Consider the following 18,272-nt stretch of genomic DNA (forward strand, 5'->3'; position numbering starts at 1 on the left):
GTTTGAAGGTTTGAAGATTTGGGTAGTTTGGTTTGGATTATTTGCTACTTATTATAAATAGATTATTTTCTATGTAATTACTTTTATAATCATTGTCGCACTATATTTGCTATGGCTGCTCCATGTTTGAAGAGGTTTGGAAGTTTGGAGACTGTTTGAACAAATTGTTTGTCATTATAAATAGATTATGTTTTACATTCTTAGTTTTAGATATCACTACTTCAACAGATATATTAAATATTTTTTTGTAAACATTGTTATACTGTATTTGTTGTAAGTGCTCTGTGTTTGAAGAGGTTTGGAACATTAGGGGATTTAGAGACTATAATGAGAAACGAACTGTCCAAACAAATAGATTATTGTTTACATCATTACTCCTAAATATTACTTCAAATGATTGTTGCATACAGAAAACACTACTGCTTCAATAAAATATTCTAATTCTAAGCTTCTTGTTTTAATTACAGATTGAAACCAGCGTGGACATTTTCGATAAGTACCACGTGAAGGGAGCAATGGAGCTTTTTTATCTGGGCACCAATCCACGGTACCAAGGCCGCGGAATTGGCAGCCAGATGATGGAGAAGTGCATCGAGTTCGGTAGAGGGCTTCTGAATGGTACAAGGACAAGGATTTCGATTGAGGGTGCGACCCTCGACGGCCAGGTGGTTCCAGAGGTGATATTTGGCGTGTTCGCCTCTAATTACAGTCAACGAATCGCTGAGAAGCTGGGCTTGGTCACTCTGTACGAGATGCGCTATCAGGATCACCAATTCGCTGGAAAGAAATTATCCGAGAGGATAGGAGACGTTCATAAAACTGCTAAACTCCAAGCTCTCAAGTTCTGAGGCCTTCGTCTCCATGGGCATACTTATGCTTCCCTATTCTCATAATCAAAACTTAAAAAGGAAAAATAATTTTGTCTTCATTTCTCAGTTCCTGTAGTGGGTTACACTTGTTTATAATTATCTTAATTATTGTGTAATCAAAGGTTCAGAATTAAATAGAAACTTTGACTCTATTTTTCAGGTCCCTTCATGGGTTCCCATTGTTTAATTAAATTCATTAATTAATTAAAAGGGTTAGGTCTCGGCTAAGCTGGATACACGTGCAAAACCAAATTTATATATAAATAATATATCGAAACGATTTGTTGTAAGGCTCATAAAACAAAAACGTGTGTTAGTTATGTGTCTATGGAAAAAAAAATAATTAATAATTATAAGTGGCGCTATCGGTGGCAAAACGTCCAAGCTTGTAGTGAAAATAGTTCCCACTGTCACCGCTAGATAACGCCACTAGTAAAAAATTCTTCTTTATCGATGCAGAAGAGAATTTCTTTCACCGTCTTCTGTTCCGTTTGTCTTTTTGAATTACTGATTGGTTTTGTTCATTAAAAATTGCTCTCTGGTTAAATAATACGTGTGTTAATTAATTCTTGAAAATATAGTCTTCAGTGCTATAGGAAAGGCAGCTGTGGCGCCATCTAGAGATGATACCACATAACGAAGGGTTGATTTTTGCTAAATTTAATATTCATTCATCGAAATGATAAATATTACATATAAACTACCATATTGTACCGTTATAAACCAAAGAACCATACGCCTCTATGATAAATAATAAATAATTTATTAAAAATCAGTAGTCACGCCATCTAGTTAATGGAATAGTAACTATTTTCTCAACAAGCTTGGGAATTTTCCCACCGATGGCGTTACTGTCGCGATCATTTAAACATGGCGCCTAAGCGTTCGACCAGCCAGCCAATAGGAGCCCTCCTTCAAGCTGTTATCCGCCGCCATATTGTCGACAGATAAAAGAAGGTACGGAATCGTCAATACGAGGTTATGTTGCACGACTATAACCCTGCCACGGCGCGGCGAGCTATTGGTCGAGCGTGGTCGACGCCGATTGGACCATGACTCTCCTCCAATCACTGCCCTCCATCTGTCTGCCCGGCGGCTGCTAACTCGCCAACCACGTCTGCGTTTCAGGCATTATCGGCTAGTTCGTCACAGCGTCAAGAATCCCGTCGACAGGACTCTCGTCGTCCCCGGCGTCCAAAATGCGCTCTTTCTGCTCGTTTCTACTTCTACTGGCGGTCACCCTCGTCACCGCCGACGTCTACTTCGATGAGAAGTTCCTTGATGGTGAGCGAAACGTTTCTTAACATCCTCGAGCTACTCCATTCCATCCTCTCCTCGTCCTCCATACCATGAGTCCCAACTCCGCATAAATCCCTCAAACACCCATCGTTATTAACCACACCCAGTTATTCTCTTTCAATTCCCTATTAAATAGCTTCGAAATTTATCATACATCCTCGAGCAAGACTCCCTGATATCTCCACAGAGACAAACCCAAACCATCGCGTACATGTTTCTCCTTGGTAACCCACACGCCCTTGCGAACCTCGTCTTTTGGAATTTCGTATCCTCGCCGCGCGTGATCGCGGTTGGGTCCTTAATAACGCTCCCAGTTCTCGGAATTGTTTACTGTCCCATATGCGACCGCGGAAAGTGGAAATTCCCAGGGACGTGGCGAAGGGGGAACTCGTGGCACGGCTGCGGACGTTCCTCCGTGCGCGTTTCGCCGACATGACGCCCGATCGATCGGTTCGATCGGCGTTGAACGCTTCGCGTTTGGAAATAAACCTCTCCTCGTGCTCGGGCTCGTAAACACGTAGAAAACTACGCGAACGACGAGTCGCGGTCCTCGCGCATTTGGTCACTCGATATTTCGGTATACGCCAGTGTTTCTCAAACCTCTGGCGCCAATCACGCTAGCATGCTGCATCAGGCGACATTTTAATGCACCGATATTATATGAGAACCTAGGCCTCGTAATTCGTCGTTGAAGGTAATCGCTAGATTCCTGATTGTTTAGTATTATTTAATTGAAAAACAATATTGCTAACCAATATTCTCTAGCGTGTTTAGTTTAGATGTTACGTTCATTTAAAGTATGGTAATATCATAATGAATATATTCATAATGAATTTATAAACTAAGTGGAATAGAGAAGCGTAATGCTCTTGACAAACTCATTCTTTATAGTACAGGGTGATCCACTCGTTAGATCCAAAGGAAGCAGGGGTCAGCAGCAGAGGTCCTTGTACTAGGACCTCTGCTACTTCATTATATTGTGGCGGAACTTTTTTTTGGGTCTACTAGCGAGTGGATCACCCTGTACTTTGAACTCAGATCTATTTCATCCCAGAATGCACAAACAGGAATCATGGCGTACTAAACAATGTAACTTGGAAAAAATACAACTTAAACACCAAGCAACAAACCTGTACCAAGAATACAAATTTTCTACTACAATAAAACTCCATCTATCCCAAAATAACTTAAACTTACTTAAACTCATACACTTATCTATCTATACCATTGCAGATTCCTGGGAGAAGAATTGGGTGTACTCAGAGCACCCCGGGAAAGAATTTGGAAAGTTTGTGCTGAGCCATGGAAAATTCTGGAACGATCCAGAAAATGATAAAGGTGAGAAACTAATTTCCCATAATTTATCTCTCTAAACCACCCGATACACATCTCTCTTAAACATCTATTCACGTTTTAACAGGTATTCAGACTTCTCAGGACGCGAGATTCTACGCTCTGAGCAGAAAATTCAAGCCCTTCAGCAACAAGGACAAGCCTCTCGTCGTTCAGTTCACCGTCAAGCACGAACAGAACATCGACTGCGGCGGTGGATACCTGAAAGTGTTCGACTGTTCGTTGGATCAGAAGGACATGCACGGAGAAACTCCGTACGAGATCATGTTTGGTAAGGATTCTTGGATGCTCTGAGATGCACTCAATGTACCTTATGATTTCTTTTTTTAAAATAAGCCGAGCCTAGAGTCACTGGTTTCACCCGGTGGTGAATTGGTGCTGATGGAACTCGGAGAGTAACTTCTTGCTTATGCCCTGAATATAGTTCTCATACATATTTCAGGCACCAGTTAAGATACATTCATTTCTTTGCTACTCTAACGTTAAATTAACTGCTTGCTTTGTGATAATTATAATTCATAATCGCAGCAGGAAGCTTTAGTAGAGTCTGAGATTCTAATTCGTAATTAGTATGCTGTTTATCGAATACTTCTATGCAATGGAAAAGTATTAGCAGCGTAAATTGTAATTATTCTGTAGCGCTAGAACTACTAGAGTCACTTTGCTGAAACGCAAAATCTTGCGTTTCCTCTGGCATAGTTCCAAGAGGAATGACCTCTTCGATTTTTATGCTTGAATATACGTTTCTCCGCAGGACCTGATATTTGTGGGCCTGGAACAAAGAAGGTTCACGTAATCTTCAGCTACAACGGCAAGAATCTCTTGATCAACAAAGACATCCGTTGCAAAGACGACATCTACACTCACCTGTACACATTGATCGTTCGTCCCGACAACACATACGCTGTAAGAACTGAAAACGCTATAATGCATCTACATCTCGAGCCTAGAGTCACATATTCTCCTTGATCTCTGTGGAGAATAAGTGCTAGAGGATCTCGAAGAGCGAAGATTATCTTGCTTACCGAATGTAGTCAAATTTCACTGTTTTTTTACGAAATAAGCAAAGAACAACAAAGCTTTAAATTAAATACGAGGATGTTAAAATATTAGATAGATTTCCTATAGCTAGATTTTAATTAAATCACAAACTTCTCAGGTCCTCATCGACAACGAGGAGGTCGAGACTGGTGAGCTGGAGGCGGACTGGGACTTCTTGCCCCCGAAGAAGATCAAGGATCCGTCTCAGAGCAAACCAGATGATTGGGACGACAAACCCACCATTCCTGACCCAGACGATCAGAAACCAGAGGATTGGGACAAGCCAGAGCACATTCCTGACCCTGAGGCATCCAAACCAGACGACTGGGACGATGAAATGGACGGAGAGTGGGAAGCCCCCATGATCGACAATCCTGAGTACAAGGTTAGTTGCATCAAATTAGAGAATCATTCGTATCGTTGATTCGATGTTTCTAATCGATTCTGTTTTTTTACCAGGGCGAATGGAAACCAAAACAAGTCGCCAACCCCAGCTACAAGGGACCCTGGATCCACCCAGAAATCGATAACCCCGAGTACACTCCTGACCCTGAACTCTACATGAGGGACGAGATTTGTGCTGTTGGCTTCGACCTCTGGCAGGTTAAGTCCGGAACGATTTTCGACAACGTCCTCATCACGGACGACCCAGAAGTTGCCCAGAAATTCGGCGAAGAAATTTGGAAGCCCACTCTCGTAAGCATGATAATTTGGAATGTGCGAGCCGCTCGACTTTTTCGGGCTTGATCGATACGAGTCGGGGTCCGATACTCGAGTCGGGCTTGCACACGCCTAACGATAATACATTCACTATTGATTCGCCAACGATAATCGCAGTAAATGATGTTAAAAGCGTTGCTGATGCTGATGAGCGATACAAAAGCTGGAATTCCTCGTTGCTGATCGCACGATTAGAACTGTAAGCTTTTTAATACGAAGCAGTGGGTAGATTAAAGGATTTTTGTATTTTAGGAAGGCGAGAAGAAGATGAAAGAGGCTCAAGACGAGGAGGAAAGAAAGCAGCGAGAAAAGGAGAACAAGGCGAACGAGGATAACAAGGACGATGACGAAGACGAGGATGCTGATGATGAGGAGAACAATGTCCCAGATACTGAGGTACGTATCGACGATGAGGGGTGATTTTCTTTTTAGATGAATTGTCGTTGAACGATCGTTTCTGGTTTGTTTTCAGGAGCATGACGAATTGTAAATAGACGTGTCTCGATCGACACGAACACAGACTGTATTCCAGGAGCTGTGTGGCCGCGACACGCACCACTTTCGAAAGCAAGATCACATGAAAAATAAAAAGAAAGAACATTGTCGTAAACGTAAACATTTCATTATCGAATTCTGACTCGTGGGAAATTTTTAAACAGCGAGTTCCAAAGGTTCTCTTTATTTTCTTCGAGCCATGGCCTCGTCTTCGCAGCCTAAATATTTCACCCTAGTCTTCGATTTTTCGTTCGTGTTCTACGAAACTTCGCGAGAAACATCATCGATTAATCGAGTGTCGAATCAAAGTGCTCGTTATGCTGCCGAAGATACATATACATGTTATATACACATTACGTTATAAATTGTGTATATATATACACATTACAATATAAATTGCGTGTATATATATAATGTATATGTATTACGCAAGTAATCTTGCCCCAGTGTCCCCACCATGGCACAGCTCCACAAAAGACTCTAAGTTGTTCCGTTTTTGTTTGTCAAGTGTTTTTATATACAATTAAAAAGTAATTGAGATGTAATTTAAACGATGCTATATTATATATAAATATATATATATTATATATTATTTCAATTTCCGTACAGTGTACGCGTATTAAAAAAAAAAAAGCTCGTTCCAATTGAAAGAATAAACAAAAAAAAGAATAGAGTGATTGGGATGTGTGCTACATGACTGAGTGACTACATAAATTGGTATGATTCATGTATCGAAGGTAACCAATGTAATAAAATAAGTAAGACTTTTCTAGACGTGCTCGGGCCGTTTATTTTCGCCTGCTCAGTCGTCGATGTCGCGTCGATTCATCACGTTACACTTAGCAACTCGTTTACATCACGTCGAACTCGCTACATTTTTCAGACTCTTCGATCAAATTTATCACAACCACAATTAACACATTGCGTTCAGGGCACATATTTTGCTCCGGGTCTCAACGTTTGGGTCACTAAAGACGAGATATCTCCTGTGCTCAATGTGTTAAATAACTCTTTAGTGTCCCAGGTAAGAGAAAATTCACTGACAAATTCAGATACTTAATGATTTGTAAATAGAATGCTACTTGAGTTTGTAATATACCTTATATTAACGTTATATTTCTAAGTCGTTCCTGAAATTTGGAAATGATAAAGCAAGAACACATACACGTGTTTCAAAAGTGCTACCAATATTTCTATTGCAAGTAAGAGGTTCAGCATAGCAGGCTACTAATTGCTTCATGCGCATAGATCATTCAGAGATCTTTTATCATTGAAATACCGTCGATAATCTCTGAAAATGAAAGTAATTTCCCTCGAAACCGCAGACATACATGTTTATAATTGTTCTTCTGACGCATGCGTGTTAGGGAATGGATAATTACAGGGATGGCGCGTGCGCTCCGCCATTTGAAATCCAAGCCCGCTGGACTCTTCTATAATTTTAATTCAGTCACGATGCAGCGAACCGAGTTTCGCTACCTTCCGTATCGTTGGAACAGAACCTCCCGAAGAATGTAGCGACTAATCGAACAGTATCGTGGAACCTGTTCTTTTTTCGTTATTATACTTACCCGCTGAGATGTATTTCTTAATCGCGCGAGTGTTGGGAAGTTCGTGCAAGACTACAAAAAAAGTTACGCGGTGAAATTGAGCGAAACTATGGCAAAATTCTTAGCTACCGTGAAGGCGATAATTACAAGATTGGTTTTCGCGTCGCACGGTTTCATAGCGATCTGGCAGGTGACGACGTTCAAGAAGAATCCTCTCTTTTGGTACCTGAGCTGCCCCATTCTGTTGCTCTTCTTCGAGGGCGTCTTCACGCTCACTATAAAGGAAAACCAGGAGTGGAAGTGGTAAATGACAGCTTCCTTAACGAATTAATTTATTAATTAAATTTGTACTATTTATTTAATTAAAAATTATAGTTATCGGAAGCTAGGTCTCCCCTAATAATTCCATTTGTAAGAATCGTCTTAGGGTGCCTTCTAAGAAACAAATGAAAAATTAAGAAGAATAGTAATAAAATTGATGTCTACCCTCGATATTTATCAGATTCGCTTCTTTTCTGGAATTCTAATTCACGTGTCTCCGCAGCTTGCACTTTTCCCGCTTTTCTTCAAGGGTAGATAGAGCGGTACAACAATCTGAAATTATAAATAAATATTGTACACAAGAAAAAAGAAGAAATCTCGTAATTTTGGAGCAGTTCAATTGTCCCGGCCTTAAAGTAAACGAGGAACCCAACCCCGTCCGCGAAGGGGAGGCCAAGGGGGTAAGACAAACCTACTTTTCCTGAGGAAGGGCGTGTTTTTGTGAGGCCATCTCAATTTGACAGTCGGAAATTGAAGCATTAGCGGAACGAGACACGATTCACTACAGAGGGGCGAAAATCAGCCGGAAAGGGCTGCGCGTAACAATGACCCGCTTCTCTGATATCCTTCCTCGTTCGGATCGAGCGATCGATTCGCCAGAAACCTAAACGATACCCTAACAACGAATCAACGCATCGTGCGGAACGTTCGCATTAATTTTACAGTTACAAGAAGTCTGCACCAGCTTAATATTAATTTAATCGCAACCAATGTTTCTACCAATAACTTAAATCTGTACTCTGGCTCTGTATCTGTACTCTTCTTCAGGTTCTGTCCGTCCGTGTTCCTGTACCTCAGCAGCGTGGTGCCAGCGATATGGCTGTTGGAGCTGGACAAGGTCGACAGGAGGCTGAAAGCGTTCGAGTCGAACGTGAACATATCGGAGAACTTGGACCTGACCAATTTGGCCGCGGAGGACTTGAAGAACTTGGAGAAAGCCTTTGGCGTGCGTACAATTATCAACCTGTGAAACATACACACAAATTCAGTAACTGTGCAAACTTGAACATTGACGACTGAAACCTTTTTAAATTAAAAGGAGTATAAAGTACCGCTTGATTCAGGTGAACATCCACCTGCCAGAGATACAGATCTCCACCGAGACGTGGGTGACCCTAATCGAGCAGTTCCTGATGCTGATACTGATCATTGGAAGATGGATGTTGCCGAAGGGCGACCTGACGCGCGACCAGTTGAGCCAGTTGCTGCTGGTTTACATAGGGACAGCCGCGGACATCATCGAGTTCTTCGACTCCTTCAAGGAGGACCGCATCGCGCGGGAGCCTGTACTCGTGTACTTGACTCTTGGCATCTGGGCGTGGTCCTTGATGCAGTTCACGGTTGTACTGACCGCCACCAAGTCCAGGAAGTCCAGGCTCTCCTCAGGCGGCGTCGCGAAGAAGAGGGTGCACTCCCAGACCAGCTGCTGCAGCATAGACGTCTGGGGAATCGCGTTGAACATGCTGCTGCAGGTGCATTCTTGCTCAGCCCAATTATCATTCATATTGTGATCTCTATCTCCACGTGTCTTCCATGTATATTCATATTATTGTATGCTATATCGTCACCTGTAATTAAATGAGATTAGATATATTTTGTGCACACGTGTAGACACAAGAATATGATATAAATACAAGGATATGATATAACGCTATGCATGTACACTTACTTCAGACACAAAAGGATTAATTCACAATGAAATATTCCAGGATGGCCCATTTCTGGCGTTCAGACTGATCCTGATCATCCACTACCGCATAGTCAGCTACATGAACATCTTCTTCACATGCAAGAACACCCTGGTGATACTCTTGCAGCTGTATCGCCTGTACGTCGTGCAAACTGAGAACAAAAGCAAGCACAAGAAGCGAAAGCCCAAGATGACGAACATCAGCATCATCTCCAGGGGAGACGTGTACAGGGACGCGAAGGACAGAAGAAGGAGAAGAAGAGACAGAGATGTGGAGGCCAATTGCTCCGACAGTGAAGAGTCCACGGAGGAAATGGACAAGTTCGACTCTTCTCCCAGGAGCTCAGGGCGTTCCAAACGGTACTTTTTTAAGGGAAGAAGTATTCTTCCACTTTCTTGATATATTTCTACGCTTCTACATCATGTTGAAATTGTACAGGAAGAGTCGCCAGGACACTGGGTACTCCACGTCGAGCTCACGGAATTCTGCGAGGCGCGGCAAGTCCCAGAAAAGCGAGAGCAGAAGGTCGTCGCGCAGGGAAGAACCCAGACGCAAGGTTTCCTCGGACGATGAGAAGCGCAGGAGGAAGGAGAAAGGGGACAGGAAGTCCTCTGATGGTGGCAAGATGAAATCCAGGAACGACGACTCCAGTAAAAGCTCTGGCAAGAGCAGGAGGTGCAAAGACGACAGCGAGGACCAGTCCTCGATGAAGGAAGTGGAGGAGAAGACGGCCAGTGAAGAGAGCGACTCGGAATCTGAAAAGAAGAGGAAAGTTAAAGAATTTGTTTCGTATCTACTCTATAAGGCTCTATGTGGTCGTTACCGATATCCAGTTGTCCCCAGTTTCGCTCAATTATCAATGTTGTTATCATGAGATTATCGAGAAAGAGCTTTGGACGTTTAAATTAAACGCAAACTCTGTCCTTCTTTTCATTATGTTTATTCAGTCTCAGTTTCTGTATCAAAACACATGCCAACATGGATCTATTCAACATGCTCGACAACTTAATTATTAATACTGGCAAAGACAAAACACAAGATTAGAAGAATAATTCTATATATATTCAAAGATAGAACGCATTCTCAGAATAGCAACGGTTAATTGTTAATTATTCGCCTGCTACAAAATTTCCTCTCCGAGTGTGTACAATTATCTAACTAAAACTACGCGTTCTTCACAGGTATGCTCATCGTAAACGGCGCCAGAACAGAGACTGACAAAGGAGCCTCGGTATCGTCGCGCTGCTATTTATCTATTCTGCGATATTCATAGTTTGCATACTCCTCATACACGCTGGAGTCAACGACGGCATGGTGTTGACCACGAGAACGAAGGAAACCTTCCGTGGCGATTAACCCTTTGCAGGGCCAAAGGGTTGATCGCCAATTCTCGTTTACTTTGCCTCCGACTACTCGTGTCAGGTACAAGTGCCTAAATAAAAAGTAAGAAAACAATCTCGAGTAATTCTAAAACTAAAAATGTCCTTGAAACGATGCATGCACTCGAAAGGCACGAACATTTTGTACCCAAGAACGCGTACAGAATCATAAACTCATACGAATAAATGTTTGCAAGTCTCTAGCCACTGCATGGTCTTCGCGACGTCTAGACTGTCTATGTAAATCGCTAAGTCGTCCTGGTGCGTGCCAGTAGCAGCACAGTACAACATCGCTGTGTTCTCCATCAGTTCCTGCAAGGAATCTGTCTTTGCTGGAGCTATAACCGCGTTTTCGTTCGTCGAGACGTTCTCTTTCCTCTCCAGGCTCGTCGCGTTCGGCTGAATCCTCTGAAACGTTTCCAAATACCTTGGATCTTCCTTCGTCAATGATTGACTATGTTGCATTCCCGACGAGAGCTTCTTCTCGTCAGGATTGCTCTTCACCTTCTCCACCGTCAAGTGAAACCTTCTCCACTTTCCCTGTGGAAACTTCACGTTGGCGGATCGATCGGAAGAGTTCTCCTGAGTAATCTGCTTCTGTTCCTCCTTTTTAACGGTCTCTTTGTCCCTGATGTTCCTCATGGTGGTGCAGAACCCCTGGTTTTCTATCGCTGGCTTCTTCGTGCTACTCTTGTTGTACTCGGACAGGATCTTCGCTATCTGCGACGTGTCGCTGGAGCACCAGGTCTTATTCGAGCTGGTAGATGTCATCTCCTTGCTTATCTTAACTTTGTTCTGCTCCGTGCTGTCCAGGAGGTACTTGGTTACTCTGAACTCTGCTTTCTTCGGATGCTTGGCAGGTTTCGAGGCTTCTACCTTTGAATTCTCCGTCGAAGATGCATCCGTTAGGGGTTCGTAACCGGTGGACTCTTCCAGTTGTATAGCGTTTGCATTTGTAGGCGTCGTTTTCATCTGAGCATCCCTCGCTTCCAAAGAACCGAGGTTTTGAGGCTTCTTAGGAAGTTCTATCGCTTTGTGTACCGTCAGCTGTCCTTCTCGATAACTCTTGAGGTTGCCAAAGGTGACGGTCTTCTGGGGATTGGCAACGTACACCTTCTGTGCTGGATACAAATGCGTCTTCAACGTCTGACTGTAGTTTTTAGAGTTTCTCGAGTGCCTGGTAAACGCACAATTGTCTGTAGATTTGCTTTCTTCAACCGGCTTTTGTGGATTGTTCCTGGATGGAATTAATGGCTGTTTGGTGTCAAGGTCTGCGACTTGTTCTACACTTGCAGCGAAAGCCTGCTGTTTCTTGGATACATTTTTCTCATCGTTCAGCTGGATTATCTTCCCTTCCACGTTGCTTTTGTAACCAGAAGTCACCACCTGCGAGCAGTATCCCAGGACGCAGTGGAAACTCTCGTGCATACAGGTCTCGAACGACATGTGCTTCTTATACTGTCCCGAAGAAGGTGTTTTCGCAGTCTTGGAACTTCGACTCGTCTTCCCTTTGTTACTCCGCTTCTTTTCAGTAGACGAGAGAAGGAAGTCGCAGCGAGGGTCGACTGACACCACTTCTACGTCGGAGTGATCCACTATTTCATGGTAGGAGTCGTCGATACTGGTGAACCAACGACCCAAGTACTCCGCAGCCAAGCCAAACTGAAATATGTGCTTCACTATTAACAAAGAGCGATTGAGTAATGTTACAAAGGCAGAACTCTCGAACTTTCCACGTAGCCTTTCTTTAATAACTTTGTAAGCGGAAATCTCACCTGGGGATGGAAAACTGGTCTCTCGTGCATACCATGCACTGGCCACTCCTTCCATTCCATCTCGTCGCTTACAGAGGGTGCCTGATAAGTCGCGCCTACGTTGTACATTTTCCTTGTGACGGATCTTGTGTTCATGTAAGGCATCGTGGAAGATTTACCTCGCTTGCTAGGATTCTGATTGGAAAGCATTTCCTTTCTTTTCGTGGAAAGCAAACGTTGCCTTGGCCTGGGGAAATCTTTGTCCGGATTTTTCTTTGTCACCCGTATGGGGTTTCTTCTGATCTCCACTGTCCCTCGACTGCAAACAAATTTTCAATGAGAATTTTTGCTTGATTATTATAGGATTAGTAAATTTATATTATCGTTGTAATAGTCAACTTTTAGGGGCTTTTTATTATTAGAATGCGGATTTTCATGTGTGTAACTGCAAAAGTATATAAAATGATTTCTGAAATTTATGTTACGTATCCCTTAAATATCCTGCAAATATATACAAAAATATTCCTTCAAAATTTGAGCTCTTAATTTTAAACTGGTTGACAAAATTCCAAGAAGCTTCGCCACAAATAGCTTCATATTTCCTGATCTGATATGTAAGGGAGTAATTGAATAAAAATCTGACATTCTCAGGACATCTTTTTGTTATTATAAGTAAGAAGTCTGGCAAATTTCAAATCATTCCTAAAATTTTTACCATGGTTATAAAATTAAAAGTTCATATTTACTGGACTGATGTTTAACCTCTTCATACTCTTGGTCACATACGTGGACGTTTAGTTTTTTATAATTATAATTACTGTCGACAATACAAAGAACAATAACTTAATGGTAACAAAAAAATCATCCCTGAAGAGGTTAAGGAAATAATTGAGACAAAAATCTAAAATTTTGAATATGTAAGAGTGTATAATTTGCATAAGCATCCGCACTCTATTTATCATAATCGTATGGTTGTAGGAAGATATGCGTGGAAATGAGGAAGAAGTATTGCTAATTCTTTTTATTTTTTAGCAAGATATTTTTTAAATGCCCCGGTGAGTTATGTTACCATCAGCAACTTCCAAATACCAACCCATGGTAACACTTCGGGAACTCTATGGATACTTACCGACACGTGGTAAAATGTCAGCCGTAATTTGTTACCATATTAAGATAAATTTAAATGTTAAAGGGCTCTAGGAAAATTCTTATTAAATCCTCCTCAATTTCAATTGATTAGATAAAATGTACAGTATGTACGCAGGACCATTTCAAGATCGACGACATTTCCTGGCCCCTAATTAATTAAGCTGCCTAGATTGGAATGCTACGATCGTTTACATTTTATTTTTATCAATCAGGAGAATTTTCTTAAAGGTATTAAAGTTCGTTTAATGATTAACATTAAATTAACGTTGTAACATCGTCCAATAAAAGAAACGAAATGAAAAATGTCGGTTTCGTCAGAAACTCGATTCTTTTACAGACTTATCCCGTTGTACCTACTTCCTTCTTGCAGCTCGATGGACTCTTCTGACTTTCGCAGCCCCACCGGAAGTCGAACCGCCGCTGCTGGTTTCCGTGGAGTCTCGAACGTAATCGCTGTCGTCGTTGTACTTTTTCTCCTGTTTGGCCACGACTGTCCCGACAGGAAGCTTCTGCAGGACATCAGCGTCCATGTGATCCTTGTTTTCCACCTTATTTGATAACGATTCCGTATCCAGACGCTTCTTCAGTGCCATTTTGTCGATCATTTGTCGAATATCCTGCGTCTGAACGTTATCCTTCCCTATCACTGCGATCACACTCACATCGTCGTCCTCCTTGTCCGCGTCTGCTTTCCTCGAAACCTCCATTTACCTTCTTTGGATACAATTTAAACATTCGTGGAAGTTGTTGTCTCTCGCGGCTTGTCGAGACACGTGGAGCTCGAAGGACGAATGGCCACGAAGTCACCGCGATTTTGGGCACCTTTGGATCTTCCAAATTATTCGTGAAATAGTTGCGCACGAATCTGAGAACCGAGTTTTGCTTTAACTATGGATGAATTACATCGAAATCAATTGAAGTGTGATTCGAGACACTGGCTCGCCATGGCTCACTGACGCGAGACGCCGAGTCCCATGCTTTTGTTTATTGCGATCGAACCATGGTGTCATCTAACAATTCGAGACTCGACGACCACGCAGAATTTTACGTTATCTTGTAATCGGAGAGTGCCTTGAACTGCGCACTACACAGTCGATAACAGGGCATTTATGGATATTTTATTTAGTTAGAATGAGAATTGTAGAAACTTATAGCTGTTTTACGAACCCACGAAACTTAGTGGTCTACTGTACATACAAAGTGCTATGAAAGATAACATTTTAATTGCCGGTTACCTGAACTAAATTTGTCACGTGACTTGCTCTGCATTATCGTCAAAATGGCGGAACTCGTCTTTGGGTATGTTTTCACGATTTTTCGCTTTTTCTTCTTATATTAGCTTATTTTGGGTTGAATGAGGGCTCATTCGAAAGAGAAAAGTACAACGAAGAGCGCTGTGGTCATTTTTTTATGTCACGAAATCCTTTTACTAACCTAACAATTTTTTCATTCTGTATTTTGTCGACTCTTGTTTAACTTTGGACACACGTGTTAGTAAATATCAACAGAATCTCGTTCAACCATGTACGAATGCGAGTGTAAACTGATGAATTTTCATAAATTCATTCATAGTAACCGTGAATAATCTCGTTTGTTACCCTTCGAGCGTGTCCTCGATCATGGAGCGCCATCTTGCATCGGTAATGGAATCTACTTGGCTAGAAACTTGGGCGTTTTGTCGTCGAGGGCGCTGACTACAGGTTTGAAAATTAACTTGACTTCGTTTACCATTATTATTACTTATTTTACCGATGACATTTAAAGCCAGCAATTCGAGCTAACATCTTTTGCATTTTCAGGTAATCCAATGGCACAGAGTAAAATATAATTAAATTTGAAGCTTGAAAAAATTAATTGTAACTATAACCTGTAAATTGTAAACAATATAAGGGCTGAAAATCAGCAGCGATCGGTTGAATGAAACTGAACACCTTTGCAGCTCCTCGTTTTTATTCCAAACAAAATACTAAAAACTAGAATCGCTATCCCTTTTACATGTACACGCGCCGCATTGCATATATACGTATGTATATAAATAGGAAATATAATATCATCGCTCGTATTGCACGTAGATGACTAGAACGGAAATGTAACAACATTGTAACGTCTATTCGTCTGGGATTTATTTACAAAGAAAAGGAGAGACTCGTCCACGTGCGAGTGATCTCTTAGTTCATGTTGTCCGTAGTCAGGGCCAGGGTGGTGAGGACCGATCGACGATTAGGATTCACCCCAAGGTTCTCCCAGTTGATCCACGACAAACGTGCCGTTAGATCTGCAAAATACAGCAAAATACAGCAAACTGATATTAGAGAAATGATTGTTTACATATACTTTACACGTTCTCTTTCAACTCATTCGTCATACTTTGCTTTGTTTTCTCGCAGATTGAGAATTTCAAGGAAGATTAAATATAAAGGAATTAAAGGAGGCAAATAAGAACAGAAATGGTGGAGTACAAGCTGGCCCAATGTGGAAGGCACTTGACTGTGAATCTCGAGGTCCTGGGATCGAATCCCCGTCGCCTTGGTTTCGTTTTTATTACAGAATCCTACATCTAAAGTGGTGAGATTTGTTTTCGATTTGTTTTTGATTAGATTCTAAGGGATCTTTCACGTACCAAAAAGTTGATAAGAGTGGAGATACCAAGGTACTTATCAACACCCCAGGCTCTCCTAGGAAAATTTGTCAGTGATAAATTGAGTTGGTACCAGGATACCAAAGTACTTTCAAATCCAATAATCCCCCAGGCTTTTCTAGGATCATTATATCAGTGGTAAATTGAGTTGGTATCAGGATACAAAGTACTTTCAAATCCAATAATCCCCTAGGGTTTTCTAGGATCATTATATCAGTGGAAAATGGAATTGGTACCAGGCATGAAGACACTGTATAAGGAGTCCTAACTGTGTATTGTTATCAAAATCTAGTAGTAGTTTTCTAGTAACTTTCTTAGGGAGTTGGATCTCCCTATACAGTCTTCATGGTACCAGGATGCACAAAGTACTTTCCAGTCCAATAATTCCCCAGATTTTTCTAGGATCATTATATCAGTGAAAAATGGAATTGGTACCAACCACTCGTGTTCCATTCGGCACGTTCGCCATTTATTTCTCCCCTAAGGCACCTCTCGACGTAAGTGAGCGGGTCGAGTCTCGCAGCCAGGACTTCCCGCAGGAGAGCGATGTAGGCTATCGCCAGACGAAGGGTGTCGATCTTCGACAGCCTCTTCTCGTATGGGAACGTTGGTACGTGAACTCTGAGCTCGTCGAAAGCCGAGTTGATGCTGCTAAAAATCGTAATCGAACTTGACAATCCGCCACACTCGTTCCCAATATTCTAATAGTAAATCACTTTGCAGGCTTGGGAGAAGAACACTTAAATTGGAAGTCTTCGTTGCGAATAATTTCTCACCTCAGCATGCGTTTCCTCTCGCGTATGTTGGCAGCGTGTCGTTGGATTCTGTAAGGGCTGCCGTTTGGGTAATAACCCTCCTCCACGCCGTTCATGTCCGTCTCGTGATCTAAAGAAAGGAAGAGAATCAACCTAACACTCTTGGTGGGTTTAGTTTCATTGGGAAATGTACAAAGATCCTAAATATGACATGTTCTGAATTGTTGCAAACATTGCACCATGTTTTCCAAAGTGCAGGATGGTCGAGCGAAAACAACGTAAGTTTTATAAGAGACTTTATTAATAAAAGTAACTGTAACGAGTCCAAGCTAAGATTGACTTTGAGCTTTTCTTGGTTATTTTTAAATATTGATTCACACACAATCTGGTGCTTGGTAGCCGCTACCGGTCACCGGAAAGCGGTACCGATTATCGGTAACGTTGCCGACCGTCGGTAGCGGTGCCGATTGTGCAAATCCGGCACATGCAATTGCCTACAAAAGGTATCTGCATGTTTTATCGAGAGTTTTGATTGAATTACCAGGTGTGGAGACAGGCATGTGGTAGTGCAGAGGCGAGTGTGTGTGCGAGGATGCGTGAGCGACGTGCTGAGACGATCTTCCAGCGTAAACGCAAGATGGTAGCTCGGCTAGATCCTCCTCGCTGATGTCGCTGCTGGGGCCCACGTAGTACTGGTTACTGGAATAAATAAGGTTGTCGGGGAAATTCAAAATCATTAATATATATATTAATGATTAATGATTAATATATATATATTAATGATTTTGATATGATTATGATATATATTAAACTAATATGTAGAAATTAATCCTGCAACTCTAAATTCAGAAATTTATATACCCCAGTTTGAGTAGGAATATTTAATTGTCATTCTGGTATTTATAAATACGAATTTTCAAAGTTTCTACACGTAGCCCTGGTCTCAACCCGATGGACAATTGCATTCTCTTCCAGAATTGTTATAACTTGTATTTGCAATCTGTTGGGAGGAGAAGAAGAAGAATAATAAGGAGTAGTTTAGGGCCACTGAATTTTGGATATGTAGATAGATTGTAATGTCTATCAGGTTGAGATTTATTGTTACTCTTCCAATGTTGTTATAAATTCTTGTCCCATTTACATTATATCAAACGATAGATAAAAATTGAAAACTTAGAAGACCTTTCTTCTAAAATTCAATTTTTGCAGTGAACTTCTAACTTTTCAATTTTTATTTCCGAAACTATCCATCCTACGA

General features: G+C 41.6%; 5 protein-coding genes across 8 annotated transcripts in view; 3 read left to right on the forward strand and 2 right to left on the reverse strand.

The window, feature by feature from the left end:
* The window catches only part of LOC128896784 (uncharacterized), a 3,648-nt gene extending 2,627 nt beyond the window's left edge, over nucleotides 1-1,021 (forward strand). For all 3 annotated transcript variants that reach the window (XM_054160251.1, XM_054160252.1, XM_054160253.1), the window contains one exon: nucleotides 468-1,021. In XM_054160251.1, the coding sequence (XP_054016226.1) occupies nucleotides 468-848 (381 nt within the window). In that variant the 3' untranslated portion in view covers nucleotides 849-1,021. The remainder of the gene's footprint in view (nucleotides 1-467) is intronic.
* Nucleotides 1,022-1,997: 976 nt separating this feature from the next.
* On the forward strand, nucleotides 1,998-6,551 carry LOC128896781 (calreticulin). Its single transcript, XM_054160244.1, has 8 exons — nucleotides 1,998-2,153; nucleotides 3,402-3,506; nucleotides 3,589-3,792; nucleotides 4,276-4,427; nucleotides 4,681-4,947; nucleotides 5,022-5,258; nucleotides 5,535-5,678; nucleotides 5,755-6,551. The coding sequence occupies exons 1-8, from the start codon at nucleotides 2,069-2,071 to the stop codon at nucleotides 5,770-5,772; spliced, it is 1,212 nt and encodes a 403-aa protein (XP_054016219.1). The 5' UTR covers nucleotides 1,998-2,068; the 3' UTR covers nucleotides 5,773-6,551.
* Nucleotides 6,552-6,701: 150 nt separating this feature from the next.
* On the forward strand, nucleotides 6,702-10,226 carry LOC128896777 (transmembrane protein 26). The gene is made up of 5 exons (XM_054160239.1): nucleotides 6,702-7,630; nucleotides 8,417-8,594; nucleotides 8,713-9,120; nucleotides 9,358-9,698; nucleotides 9,778-10,226. The coding sequence occupies exons 1-5, from the start codon at nucleotides 7,437-7,439 to the stop codon at nucleotides 10,211-10,213; spliced, it is 1,557 nt and encodes a 518-aa protein (XP_054016214.1). The 5' UTR covers nucleotides 6,702-7,436; the 3' UTR covers nucleotides 10,214-10,226.
* Nucleotides 10,227-10,258: 32 nt separating this feature from the next.
* Nucleotides 10,259-14,582, reverse strand: LOC128896776 (uncharacterized). Its single transcript, XM_054160237.1, has 3 exons — nucleotides 13,979-14,582; nucleotides 12,494-12,791; nucleotides 10,259-12,380 (listed from the first exon to the last, which is right to left on the reverse strand). Exons 1-3 carry the CDS (start codon nucleotides 14,326-14,328, stop codon nucleotides 10,893-10,895), a joined length of 2,136 nt encoding a protein of 711 aa, XP_054016212.1. The 5' UTR covers nucleotides 14,329-14,582; the 3' UTR covers nucleotides 10,259-10,892.
* Nucleotides 14,583-15,645: 1,063 nt separating this feature from the next.
* The window catches only part of LOC128896785 (basic helix-loop-helix transcription factor amos), a 3,183-nt gene continuing 556 nt past the window's right edge, over nucleotides 15,646-18,272 (reverse strand). The window contains exons 2-5 of one of the 2 annotated variants that reach the window (XM_054160255.1): nucleotides 17,556-17,713; nucleotides 17,036-17,144; nucleotides 16,699-16,907; nucleotides 15,646-15,896 (exon numbers count right to left, since the gene is read on the reverse strand). In XM_054160255.1, the coding sequence (XP_054016230.1) occupies nucleotides 15,790-15,896; nucleotides 16,699-16,907; nucleotides 17,036-17,144; nucleotides 17,556-17,713 (583 nt within the window). In that variant the 3' untranslated portion in view covers nucleotides 15,646-15,789. Of the gene's footprint in view, nucleotides 15,897-16,698; nucleotides 16,911-17,035; nucleotides 17,145-17,555; nucleotides 17,714-18,272 lie in introns of both variants that reach the window. The other variant, XM_054160254.1, reaches the window with a different exon arrangement.

The sequence above is a fragment of the Hylaeus anthracinus genome, unplaced genomic scaffold (genome assembly GCF_026225885.1).
Source record: "Hylaeus anthracinus isolate JK02 unplaced genomic scaffold, UHH_iyHylAnth1.0_haploid 11978, whole genome shotgun sequence".
In the NCBI taxonomy this organism is placed as follows: domain Eukaryota; kingdom Metazoa; phylum Arthropoda; class Insecta; order Hymenoptera; family Colletidae; genus Hylaeus; species Hylaeus anthracinus.

Excerpts from the sequence above, each read along its gene's own strand:
- LOC128896781 (XM_054160244.1), top strand. The coding sequence starts at position 2,069 with ATGCGCTCTTTCTGCTCGTTTCTACTTCTACTGGCGGTCACCCTCGTC. Across the intron at positions 4,428-4,680 it reads GTCCCGACAACACATACGCT|GTCCTCATCGACAACGAGGA; the intron begins GTAAGAACTGAA and ends CAAACTTCTCAG. Across the intron at positions 5,259-5,534 it reads AAATTTGGAAGCCCACTCTC|GAAGGCGAGAAGAAGATGAA; the intron begins GTAAGCATGATA and ends TTTGTATTTTAG.
- LOC128896777 (XM_054160239.1), top strand. The coding sequence starts at position 7,437 with ATGGCAAAATTCTTAGCTACCGTGAAGGCGATAATTACAAGATTGGTT. Across the intron at positions 7,631-8,416 it reads GAAAACCAGGAGTGGAAGTG|GTTCTGTCCGTCCGTGTTCC; the intron begins GTAAATGACAGC and ends ACTCTTCTTCAG. Across the intron at positions 8,595-8,712 it reads ACTTGGAGAAAGCCTTTGGC|GTGAACATCCACCTGCCAGA; the intron begins GTGCGTACAATT and ends CGCTTGATTCAG.
- LOC128896776 (XM_054160237.1), bottom strand. The coding sequence starts at position 14,328 with ATGGAGGTTTCGAGGAAAGCAGACGCGGACAAGGAGGACGACGATGTG. Across the intron at positions 12,792-13,978 it reads CATCGAGCTGCAAGAAGGAA|TCGAGGGACAGTGGAGATCA; the intron begins GTAGGTACAACG and ends ATTTGTTTGCAG. Across the intron at positions 12,381-12,493 it reads GACCAGTTTTCCATCCCCAG|TTTGGCTTGGCTGCGGAGTA; the intron begins GTGAGATTTCCG and ends CACATATTTCAG.